Consider the following 13,408-nt stretch of genomic DNA (forward strand, 5'->3'; position numbering starts at 1 on the left):
TTTGTTTTATCATTCTGATGAATTCAGGCTCTTGACTGGTCTCTTGGGTCAGAATGATAAATTTCCTAAGTGTCGGTGTAGACAAAGAAAAGTAGGAAATAAATAAGCATGACCGTCAAAGACTGCAGAAGATACAGGATCAGTGCTTGTCCCAGCTGCCTGTAGTCATGCACACTTTGAAGTATCTGGCAACAGTGTTAGTGTATTAAAAGTGAGATTTCTTTCTCCACTCTTTGCAGCCCTTCTCTCCTTATTTCTGCTCTGTGCTTCGCTCATAAGAAAAATCTGGGAACCAAGTATGCATTGAGCTGAATAAAAGCACAAAGGCTTTGAGAATGAAGTGGTTTTGGTTCTGTATGTAGTATGAGTTGGAAAGCAGGAAAAAAAAGCAGGCACTGGAATGGACTTCCCAGGGAGGTGGTGGAGTCACCAACCCTGGGTGTATTCAAGGAATGACTGGATGTTGTATTGAGGGACACGGTTTAGTGGGAGCTATTCGTAATAGGTGAATGGTTGGACTTGGATGATCTTTTAGGTCTTTTCCAATCCTGGTGATTCTATGATTCTACGACAGTGAAGAGTTAAGAAGATAATATAGATCTTAGGTGGTTTTGTGCCTAATTTTAGTCTTTGGTTTAAAGATTGTTATATAATTTAAAATTTTATATTTTTGTCATTTTTCAGTACTGTCCAATAGTCATTTTATATCTACAAAACTCCCCTCGGTATCCTGTGATTCAGTTAAAACATGTAGCTATGAGTTATTCTGTTCTTGATCTATGATAGTTGTATATGGTTTTCCATATAAAAGTGTATTTTAGTCGGCATATTTTGCACTATTGGATATAGCTAACTTTTAAAAAAAGAAGTGTCTAATATTTAACAGCATTCTCCCATTTTCTCCTGTTTTTTTTTTTTCCTTTGTGATTTCTATGTCAACATTTCAATTACTTTGACTGTTTCTGAAATAACTGTAGAAACCTATTTATCTCCTGTTTAGTAACAACACTGTTCTGCCTTCACTGCCTATTTTATTAGTTATGTTGTTAGTATGTAGGAATGATTTAAGGACTCACTTAGGAATTCGGATTTTTATTTGGCTTCAACACAGTTTTTTCTTTCTCTTTATTGTGAAGGTACCATTAAAGATGTGCCATGCGATCTCTATTTCCTTTTAATTTAGTGTTAGACTTGCTAATAAATTTGAGAATCCTGAATTAAGAGCAAGAAATCTTTGTGTGAAAATTAAACATATCAAATCTGAGCACAATATCCTCATTGGCTAATATTGTGTTCTGTTGTGTTACCAGCCTCTTCCATATCTTCAACAACAGTCCTTCTGGTTTTTTCAGAGCACACAGCTGTAGTTTTCTCCAAGATAACAAACGTCTACACCATTGATGTGGTACTAGAAGAGTCTGATTCTGTCACTTCCTTCTTTAGTTCTTTCAGATAATATTTCCTAAATTAAAATCATGTTATCTGATTAGGGAACTTCTAGAATGATCTAAACGCAGCCTAAGAATGTTCACGTTGGGTGTGGAAGCAAATACGATTTCTCACTACTTCAGTTAGGATTTGATTGTATAGTAGAAGAATGAGAAGAAAAGCCCATAGTTCCTTAAAAACAAACAAACAGCATTTCCAGTGAAACAGAAATGGAAGAAAGTGTGCAAAGACTGGATGAAAATAAAATATCTTTTTATCCAGGTGTAATCCGTACTCTGCCTGATTAGATGTGGTTTCTTGATGCTGTCTATGGAACAAAGCTTACACACATATTATAGGCCAATTCATTCAAAAGTTCATTTGGAAATACCACTTTGTTTTGTTCTGCAGTGATGCACAGGGAGAAAATTACTATTTCTTTTTGGTTCTTGCTAAGTGTCTACATCTGTTGTGGCTCATCTCTAGCTTCCTGATAAACATACAACTACAAGATGTTATCTGAAGAGCATGTTGTTGGCAACTGGATGTCATGGTCAAGGACTGCTTGCAAAAGTAATGTGATTTGTCAGTATGTATGCTATGTTAACTGTATTCTACTTTCTTTTTTCTTTTTTTTTCCTTTTTTTTTGGTGGTCTGTTACAGCATTGCAGTCTTAAACCCATTAGAAACAGATTGAAATCGTAACATAGGAAGGGATATTGCAAGCTTTGTTTCGTTGAATGAAAATGGCATAAACAGGGAGCATCTGTTATGTTTTTATACCCGACAGTTTTGGTGTTTTCCTCATTATTCAAATTGCCTTTAGGTAGTCCTATGTTTCTCTATCATATCTTGCAGCTATATGCGAAGTATAAAATACTAAGATGCTAAAAAAAATAATTAGATGTTCAGTTGTTTGTGATGCCAGGAGACATTAGGAATAATCAAATATTTACATGATGTGAAAACCATATATTATGCCAGTTCTAGGCAGTAATACCTTATTCTAAGTAGTTTCTTTGATTCCTAGGTTATTCTATAAAACGTAGGTGCTTTCTCTAAGACAAGCTTTGAGCCTTGGAGTTTGAGTTAGGGAAGCAGTGTGTTCTCTCGTGCTGACAGTCTGTAAAAGTACGTTTATCTTAAGACAAGCAGCTATCCTAGCAATTGCTGCCCTACTTTTAATTTCTAATTTAAAAGATCTGTGATTTCAGTGAATGATGACATTATGCACATAGCATAAAATTGGCTGCTTTCTTTCTGTAGAGAGAGGCGGCAAGGAATTTTTCTGGGAGGACTAAATATATCCTGTCTTTTGACCTTGGTTCTCTTTTATCACTATTTTTGGTAAGCTGGACAAAATCAATAACATCAATATTCAGTATCTGAACATCAGGTGTGGTTCCAGTTCAGTCTTTGTTCTCTAGTTTAAGAACACTTGTGCCTCTCCGTGTACATTTTCAGTCAGGTGTTTGTGTTACCCGCATTAATTCTGTCCTTCAGCTTGTGTCAGAACTTCCAGCTCACAGCAATATATGGTGTTGTTTTCTTGCCATGTAGAATTCTATGTATTATGCGAAGCCCACTGGTAAAACATTCCATTTATTTATTTATTTTGTCTTAAAATAAACAATTTAACACAGCCAAACAAATTATGTTTGAAAATGAAGGGTCTTTTGGGGTAGCTGGCTGCCAAGTGTCACGTTTTGGGAATGAGATACAGTCAACACCTGTCTTACATTTACCTGCAAGCTGTCATTCACACTTGAGCAGCTGACATCTTTTGGCATAAGGACTAAGGGAGGAGCAGCCCCACTGCCCCTTTGCAGGTTTGGTGGCCCTGCTAGGCAGGGGGGTTGGAACTACATGATCCTTGAGGTCCCTTCCAACCCGGGTAATTCTGTGATTCTGTGATTCTGTGATTTGCAGGTGGGTAGGGGATGCCTGATGGACCTGTTTTGTCCAAAGGTGCAGTGACAAGGTGCAGTCCCCAGCCATTGTATAGCACTGCAGCTCCTAGTGTAAAGTGTCCCCTTATGCTCCCAAGATGTTCTAGGAGCAGGCAGTAGGGCTGTGTTCCCAATTAGTCTGATGCAAATATGAACAGTTTGATGTAGATGAGAAGTCAACATTGTGACGATGCTAAAGAACCTGTCCTGTACCTTGTTCCTCTCCATATGCAACCTCATCCTTATGAGATGGAGCATGCAGTCTAACTTGTCAAAAAAAGCTACTATATACTACTACATTTTACCATCCTAAATTGTTGCCATGGTAATTCTATTGATAAACACAGAATCATAGAATGGGTTTGGGTTGGAAGGGACCTTTAAGATCACCTAGTTCCAACCCCCTTGCTATAGGCAGGGACACCTCCCTCTAGACCAGGCTGGTCAAAGCCACATCCAGCCTGGCCTTGAATGCTTCCAGGGAGGGGGCATCCACAACCTCACTGGGCAACCTGTTCCAGTGCGTCACCACCCTTACAGTAAAGCATTTCTTCCTGATATCTAGTCTAAATCTACCGTCTTGCAGTAAAAATCATTTCCCCTCATCCTGTTGCTACGTGCCCTTATAAAAAGACCCTCCCCAGCTTTCCTGTAGGCCCCTTCAGGTACAGGAAGCCTTTTCTTCTCCAGGCTAAAGAGCCCCAGCTCTCTCAGCTTGTCCTCAGAGGGGAAGTGCTGCAGCCCTCTGATAATCTTTGTGGCACTCTTCTGGACCTGATCCAACAATTCTATGTCCTTCTTGTGTTGGGGGACCCAGAACTGGACACAGTACTCCAGGCAGAGTCTCCTGAGAACAGAACAGAGGGGCAGAATCACCTCCCTCTACCTGCTGGTTGCACTTCCCTTCATGCAACTCAGGATACGGTATATTACACATGTATATTACAATGTGAAATTAGGCAGATCTAGATACTTCTTTTTATCTATTTATTTATTTATTTATTTTACCATGTAGGATTCACTCCAGCATCAGAAATGTTTCATCTTCCTTTTCACTTCGTCTACAGAAAAAACACTTTGTCTCATTTATTAGTGCTTGCTCTGAACCATCCTGGTCCCATCATGCTTCTAGGTGTGACTGTCTGTCTGTCTTTCTGTCTGACAGTTCTTCCAGAGATGAAACTGGCAGCTGTGCCTCTGCCAAAACGTATTGCTCAAAGGACTTTTTGTCAGATGATGTGAAGGTTGCTCATGAACTATGACTAACATTGCCTCTTAAAACAATAGGTATGTTTATTTTATGAGCCATATGGTCCAAACTGGCCTACTGTTATATAGGTGTGAAAGACTGGATAAATGTAATTACTTCTGAGCGCTGAGCTGTACAATGAAAAGTTTCTATGGTGATGTAATTACTGGATTGTGATTTATATACTTTATCCCTGCTTCCTCAGGTTATTTCTATATTTATTTTTGAAAAACAGTGGTTTCTGGAAAAAGTAAATAAATCGAGCCCTAAATAATTAGTTCTGCTGAACTATTGTTGTGCATATTATACCTAAAAGTAAATTTGAAATATGTGGCTGTTAGAAGCAAAGAGATTTCACCTGGGGGTTTTCCTGATGGATCAGTGGAAGCTCGTGAATATGCATCTTTCTGTTCTTGTGGGGTCTCTGCAGAATACTTAATAGAATCTGAATTAGTAATCCTGACTAATGAGATAGACCCTTTGTAGTCCCTTCAAAACTTCATAGCTGTTAAAAATGTTACATGTACAAAACAGTAGGTAAGAACCTTTCAGATGAATAAAAGATGTAAATATAGTTGGGTTATCAGTTTCCATTTATTTGAGCTTTTGCTCATTGAAATGGTGATTGTGGTAGGCATAACTCATGGTAATCAAAGCTAGATTCTCCCTGAGCACCATTTTCTTAAAACTATGGTTTGACTAAAAAAAAAAACGCCCATGTTTTGCTATAGTTGTACTGAGGGCTTCTTGAAGAAGTAGTAAGCAAATTGCAATGTGACTGCTCTTGGAGAAGTAATGCAGGGATTGTGCTTGAGGGGTGCTGCAGCTCGGGTGTGTTAAACACAATGCAGGTCTGCCTTTGTGTGCCCTTAATCTGTAGCAGGGTAATGCGTCAGAATGCACTGACTTGGTATTCTGAGGTCTAATAGATAATTTTGTGGACTTGTTCTTAGCAGAGCCTTTTTCATATCTAAATGTGATACATCATAGGCATTTTTCTTGCAATTAGCAATTACAGATTAAATCAGATAAGATTAGATAACACACACATCTTTCATATGAACCACACAGAGCCTGCAGTTTCTTTCTTCTGACATAAATATTCAATATGAGAAAAAGATGCAGCATAACACAAAGCAGTGACAAAATGAGCATATCAGGGAACATACACCCAAGCACGTTTCTACCCAAGCTCTTCTTAGATGAACCCATGTACCAACCAGGAGAATCTGAAGATGGCTGTGAGCTCTGTCCTGATTTCTACCTTGCAACAAACTGACAAAATGATATGTGATGCTAAAAGGTAGTTATTTTTGGCGACCTGTATCGATTTCCTCTTCACACAGCAACTGGTGGCAACTAAAAATAATCTCGTTTTAGTACCAGCTAGGAATCTGCTCCCATTTGGCAGGCGGCTGAAATGCACGAGTGAAAATTTAAGACCCCTTGTTCTGCGATTTCATTCAAGCCAGCTCATCAAGCTTAGTTTGCTGCCGTTTGAAAGCTATCGAAAAGCCATTAACGGGCAGCACTGCGAGAGCCGCAGTGCAGCAGCACACCTCAGCGCTGGGAGAATGTGGCTGCAAGTGCACGCCAATTAAATCTTGCTATTCCTGGGCATGTGGGATTGGGAGCAGTGTCAGTCAATTGCTCTACAATAGCACGTGCAGCGGTCGTGGTTCAAGGCACACAGAGGTCTGTCGGAACTCCGGCAGCCAGATGAGGATGGCCTGGAAGCCTCCGCGGGATCCTGGAACAGAACCTGCGCTAAATAATGTATTCTGAGGTATACTGGATACCTGAGGAGGGAAGGGCTCTAAATAATGCATTTCCCGGGCACGACAGTTGTAGCAGAAGTGGATGCTGAAACCTGTAGCGAGACTGCAGCCTGAGATGAAAGAATGTCTCATTACCATTTTATCAAATGCTGTAAGTAACAAAATGGTTGTTTTGATTATAAAGCCGTCTTTTTGTTTTGCGAGGTGTGTCTTTTCAATGCATATGCAAAAAGTCGGAGGCAGATGCTGCATGATGTCAACCTGGTAGTCGGAAAGGGGAGCTGTTACTTTGCATGTGAATATGAGGGCAGAGCAGTGGTGCTTTTTCTCCTCTGATCAGGGGGGCAACTTCATTGTGTGTAATACAGCTCTGTTCTGAACTTCATGTTGATTAGCTCTTTAAACTTTTTAACATTAATCACTGAGGAAAATAATAGCCAAAAAGAAGCCTGTCATACATAGCTGTAACGTTAAAGATGCCTGTAAAGATGCTCTTACACTTTGCAAGGGGTGATGCAAATGAGAACAGCTTTGTAATTAATCTCTTCATCTGTCGTATATCAAACCTTTTTATCCCCCTCTTACTGGAATATTTACCTATTTGCTGGAACAGACTTTAAAATAAAAATGAACTTTTAACCTTGAATCATGCGAGGTACCTCCTTAAAGCATGAAGCTGGAATGTGTGCTGAATGTATTGATTCAATGCAGAGCAAATTCCTAGCAGCATTTTTTTTTTAAGTCTGCTTGTCACAACTGTGCTTGTCCTGCTAAGCTGGATCTTTCTCCAGCTCTTTGGTTTTGATCCAGTCCTTGAATGGAAATTGCCATTTGAACATTGTAATAATGACTTATTGTGTTGATATGTTTTGGACAGCCAGAAGGAGTTTATTATCTAAGAGTATTTTTTAATGAGACTTGGGAAACTTCAGACGTCTTGGGTTTGTCACATTTTTTTAAGGTAACAAATGGCAGATTGCTGTAAAAGCTTTTTTTCCCCACCCCCCAGACTGGTCTTTGATGATGTAAGTTTACCAAGGTCATTTCTGAAAACTGTTTTTAAAATAGTGTATGACAGTTAAGAAGCCAGTAATGAGACTCTTTGATGTTCTTATGAAATCAAGGTGCCTAGAAGTATTTTTGGAATTCAAGGGGAAATGAATTATGAGGGATTTCTCCTGTCTGCTTTCACTGCAACGTGTGCAGGGAGTACTGATGGGAGTTCCAAGCCCAAATTCCCTGTTCATGCCGAGAAACACAGATTAGTTTTGCAGCCTAGTTCTAAAGGCGCATTCTAAGAATAAGTCTTAGTGCCTGTCATGAGACTTGAGAAATGCAAATGGGGAATTTGCAGCATAATGTCTTGAAGATGTCAGAAAATTATTATTCTGTCTCTTTGGTGTTGCTTTCTGAGACTGAGAGTGTAGTGACTGCATGTGGGCATCAATGGCATATTATGTGTGTGTAACTGTAATGATACCGTAGGTTCCTGAAGGGGAAAGAGATGAGAATCACTGTGAGTTTCTCATTAAGAAAAAAAGCCAATGATGGCTACTTGCAGTGTTCACTGCATTGGTTAGAGGGCAGGGATGAAAGACTTATGAGCATCAGAGAGAAAGGTGAATGTACAACTGGACAGTCTTCACAATATTATTTATTTCCACTTCTCCAAATTCAAGATTTTGTAGTGAGAGCTTTCTCACTAAATCAATATTTCTCCTTCCAAGTAGCATGCTTTAGAAGAGGTGCTGGCTGGAGGACTTCTTTTTTTCTGTCTGCACTTCCCCATACAGAATTAGCCAATTTGCTTCCACCTCTACTTGTTATTAGTGGAGGAAAAACCCATGTTAGTGTTCCTCCTTTAAGGCTTCCCATTTGACTTCACATGCCAGTAAGTGCTACTGTTGCTTGTGTTTGTCTGAGTGCCAAATATGAGTCAGGGCTGACCTTTGGTGGTAGCACCAGTGATACTCTGAGATCTGCTGAGAGCACCTGAACCTTGTGAGGGCATTGAATGAGTCTTCACACCCCACTTTGTGTTTAGTCCATTTTACTGATGATTTCTGTGTCCGAGGAAGAGACATTGAACAGAGGACATGTTTTTGCAGAGACTGCTGTCTGTAGGACTGTTTTGTGGAAGGGAGGATATCTAAAAGCTATAAATAAATGGCACCTGAAAGCTGGTATTTTATTAACTGTAGTGGTATCTGCCCGGCTTTTGCATGTGTCTGCACATTGTGTTTTGATCACTGTGGACAGGAGTGTGGAGATCTGAACTGAGAAGGTCTATACATATTCTTCTTCTAGTGCCTTAGTTCAATTTTACTAATATTCTCTTCACTGCACTGCTCCCAATGAGACGCTGTGAAAATGAGATGTCCTGTCACCATCTTGTCATAGCAACTCCTAGGTTGGGAAGGTTTGTAGTCTACTGTCCTGCCCACCTAGGCAAGGCACCTGTGTGGTCACACCAGGGACGTATGCCATTGTGGCATCTTCAAGCAGCACAAGCAGCATTTCAAGTGCAAGCAGCATGTGCCTGTCTGGTTGAGCAGCTCGTGTTGTCACTGCTGGTGTCCATATCTCTTTGTGGCCTAGAATTGTCAACACTGGGAACTGGCAGTCTTGCCAATCTCCTTGGCAATTAGCTTGTGCAAGCTATTTAGCAGAGAGCGCAGTAGAACGTAGGAGAGTACCACATGGTATCCACCAGCTGCAGGGTACCATTTCATCTCAATGATTTGTGTGACAGACTGTGCAAATGAATGTTAGTTTGCAAATTAGATGTCACCTTCCTGCTAACTTCTCTCCCCAGTATATCTGGCTATGACATTAACGTCGTCATTTATATGTTATGGCTCCTATGTTCTGCATTTCTTCTAAAGGATCTCCAAAAGTAATAAGGAAAACAGTGCTTTTGTTAGGAGGCTGGAATTAATTGTTCAAGAATCTGATTCCCACTGCAAATGTGACCAAACCTGAGCATCAGAATTTACTTCCATTGTTTTAAGATTCCTTTTACCTCCTTTGTAGGCATCACAAAAAATTGAATTGTGTTTTGTTAAAGTCCAGTACTTGGAGTTTAAGGCTGGAGTTATTAACTAGATAATTACCAGTGAATTTACTTCAGAACATGAAACAAGATAAAAAGTGAGTATTACAAATCTCCCCAACATCCAATCCATATTAAACCCAGCACTTGAATATACAGTCAAAGATACATCTGTGAAGAAAATTACATAGAGTAGAAGATGCTGTGGAAGATCTGGTCTTTAAATGTTGTTCTGTCTTCGAAGGATAACCTATACTGATTTATTCCTTCTATTCAGTGCTTCCTAATGCAGTATTTAACAAATCCATGTACTACAATCATTTTTTCTCACATAAAAAAAAGAAATCGTCTTTACTTTACTTTGCAGTGCCAGAGACCTTAATCATGTACTTTGTCTTGAAGGCCAAAGCTAGCAGTAATAGAGATGTCATCTTGAATATTTTTCGTACTAATTCACAGAATATTTGGTAGTAAAATTACCATGGTTTTTATGAATAAAAGAGTAAATTCTTTGAATTGTTCTTATGATTCCCATTTGCTTTAATTTTACCCTCACTTTTTCATAGATAGCCATTTCAATATATTTTCTGTTTGAGTGAAGTTATTAACTGCTACAACTCAGCACAGTTGGATGAGCATTTCAACCATGGCTTTGTCAGTTTCCTTTTCACTGGGCTTATAGATAGGCTGGATTAACACACTTCATGATATTTTCAAGGAAAGAGGCATATCATCTCAAATTCTTGCTTAGCACTTTGAATTCAGTCTGGGTTCTTTTGCTAAGTAATTCAGCCCTTCTCACTTCAGTCAGTTTTCTATGACTCCAGTCTTGTGCCACAGCAATAGATCTGCCTGAACTGTGTGCATCTTGGAAAAGGGTCAGAGAAGATGTGATGTGATACTTTAGTTTTAGTTTACAGGGAATGGGGACTTGAACTTGATTCTCCTGTCAATGAAGAGGCAATACAGGGAGAGAAACACATGATACATTCGTGTCAGTTTTCTTACATCATTGAGTCATTCTGTGGAGATTCCGTCTTTGTTCAGTGTGGTGAAGTTCTGTTGCTTAGACTGAGTAAGAAAGGGAGCCTGAAAAGAAGAACTGGGAGTCCCCTAAAAAAAAAAAAAAAAAAAAAAAAAGAAGAAAACACTTGCCCTTGTGGTGGAGTGTGTGGTGACCCAAGTAAAGGTGACATATAGGTGCTCCTGTCACGCTAGACATTTACTGAAGTGACAAAACTACTGAAGTCTTTGAAGTATTTTCTTCTTTCCATCCTTCTGTTTCAGGGTCAAGCAGGATGTGGTACTAAATAAGTATTTAGTGCATTTTATGATGTCCTAGAGAATTCTCATGCCCTCTTGGTTATATGCAGAATACAATAGCAATAAGGCACTCAAGATGCAAAGAAGTAGAATCTATGATAGTAAGAGGAAGATCTACATATAAGAAGTAAGATGTCTATTCTGGCCCTTATTCAACAGCCATCTCAGCTGAACATGGTGTTTCATGATGTTGTCAGTTTAGTACAATGTGGCTGCAGGGAAACTTTCCTTTTTCTTGCATGTGCTTATGGCTTAAGGTAGGGTTATCACTTGAAATGAAATGTTTGGGACAACTGCTTAAAATGAAATTGGAAGAAAGAGATGAGGGTCATCTTCCCTGGGAATCCAGAGAGAGAGAGGATCAGTTGGGTGGGCCTGACCACTGGTTGCAAGGAGATAAGATCTTGTAGTACTTATTTATACCCTTGAGTTTCCGGATTCTTGTGATGTTGACTGAAATTGAACTCTATTTACTTATTTGGGTCAATTTTATACCCACATATGAAAAACTTAGAAATCTGGATGACATGAAAGAGGTAAAAAGTACCTTTAATATCTGTATGTAGACATAGGAAGTAATATTTAGAAAAATGTACTATGGGCTGATAAGTAGCCCAGTTATCTTTGTGCTTCTGTAATGCTGGTGATTTAATCTGCCTCCAACAGAATAAAATGTTCGTAACAGTAACTACTCATTTGGAGATTTTAAGTAGAAGATTGAATATAAATTGTTTTTTTGTAGAATACAGTTTGAAGTAACAGAGAAGCAATATTAACTTGAACAATTGAAAGCTACATTAGGCCAACATTATACTAAACTAAGAATAGGTTCTATTTATAATACTCTTCAAGCATATTACTGTCATACCCAAAATAATTTCTACTTGAACATTTAGTTTCCCTCTATAAAAAAATCTGCCAAGAGGGAAAAGCATCAGCATTTTCTGTGGAAAATTTTATTGTGAACTTCTGAAGAAACTGCAAGGAAATCTCTTACATTATTGGTGATTGGGCTGCTTATATTCTCTTAATATAGTGGTTCTACAGACTGGGAAGAAAAATAACTATGCTGAAAAGAAGATGAATGAAGATTGCAAAGGTCAAAGTATCGTATTTTCTCACCATACTGCACAGCGTGCATGAAAGCTCAGAATTCTAATACTACATTTTTGAGATGATTACTATAAGAATAAAGATGAGCAAAAAATTACTGCGTGTGTGTTTTCACATGTGAAGTTGTAGCAGGATCTCCACTTTTCAATACAAAATTTGTGAGAACTTTGAGGCTCAGGAACTTATTTTCATTCCTGAAATAAATTCTTGCTCCAAATCATCATAGTACCTTTTCTTTCTCATTTCAGACAAACTAATAGACTTGCACAGTTCATAAAGTGCTAAACTTAACTTAGAGAGTATCTATAGATAATAAGATAAATACAAGCTTTTCTACCATATAAGCATAAAGCAAATAAAACTCTAAGTTAACATAACTCTAATTTGTTTTTAAACAAATTAAAATCAATTAAGTCAATGGGAGTCTTGGTTTAGGAACAAAAAAAAAAAACAAACAAAACAACAAAAAAGATATATCATGGAGGAGTATATCACCAACATTAAAAATTTGATATATTAAGGTACATTTAATACTAAATATAGTATCTTAGAAGGTGTGGTTTCCATTTGTTTAATTTCAAGCAACCGTCTTCAGTGGAAACAACAGCATAACAAGACCTACTAAAAGAAGTCTTCAAATTCTAGTGTTTTAATTCTCACCTTCCAACAGCAGATGACATGGGTCAGTCTGTTGTAATCTGTAGAAACACAGTGGCAAGTAGTAGCCCTGATTCTGTTTTCCTTACCAGTGTCATTCTTGTACACTGAAGTACAGCCGTATGTGACAAGTTTCCACGTTTGTAAGGTGGTGCAGAGAGCTGGCATGTAGTACATTTTAAACTGTTTTTACACTCTAAGAAGGGAGCTGGCAATGAGTGTGGACAGGAGGGCACAGCACGTGAGTGGGAGAACCCCAGACATTCCTGTCAGGTTTCAACTTGGTAGTATGCTCGCCTGTATTTCACAGTTGACTGTAAAGCAGAAAAGTGTTATATTTGGGAAGAAGGAAAACCTGGGATCTGGCATCCCATTCTGAATGCCTTTCTGTGCAGTGTGACTTTTTGGAAGAAACTGAACTCGTATTCTGAGTATGTAGACAGATGATAGATCTGGGCCATAGCACCCCAGGCCAATGGACTCCTGCTGTGGTAAATTTGAGGCAAACCCTGTTACGAAGCATGACACATGAAATATATATGAGACCTCGTAAAGATTTCTATTGAAAATGGAACAGTCTATTAAGGTCATTCTTCTAAGCTAATCAGTGGATTTGGTTCCTACATGAGAAATCAAACCTCTACGAAGGCTTTTCCTATAGAAGTTTTGTAAATTTTGCATCTAAGCTGAGGATAAGGAAGGATGGAGGCACATGCAGATTTTTTTTCCCCATTTTTGTTCAGTCCTTCTTGTTGTCTTTAGGTAGGTTATTGCAGGAGGTGCCACGGAAGCATGTCGGATCCTTTGCCCAGTACTCAATTTAAGAGGAGAAAGCATACATTAAGATTGCAAATGAAA

General features: G+C 38.7%; 1 protein-coding gene across 7 annotated transcripts in view; it reads left to right on the forward strand.

Annotated features, from left to right (window-relative positions):
- The window catches only part of MYO16 (myosin XVI), a 329,444-nt gene that overhangs the window by 60,418 nt on the left and 255,618 nt on the right, over nucleotides 1–13,408 (forward strand). Inside the window, exon 1 of one of the 7 annotated variants that reach the window (XM_032442003.2) lies at nucleotides 5,850–6,556. The exons of the other annotated variants lie outside the window; for them this stretch is intronic. Within the exon in view, the coding sequence (XP_032297894.2) occupies nucleotides 6,529–6,556 (28 nt within the window). The 5' untranslated portion in view covers nucleotides 5,850–6,528. Of the gene's footprint in view, nucleotides 1–5,849; nucleotides 6,557–13,408 lie in introns of those variants that run through there. 7 annotated transcript variants of the gene reach the window in all.

This window comes from Coturnix japonica, chromosome 1 (assembly GCF_054131305.1).
Source record: "Coturnix japonica strain WE chromosome 1, WE-NBRP24, whole genome shotgun sequence".
NCBI lineage: Eukaryota > Metazoa > Chordata > Aves > Galliformes > Phasianidae > Coturnix > Coturnix japonica.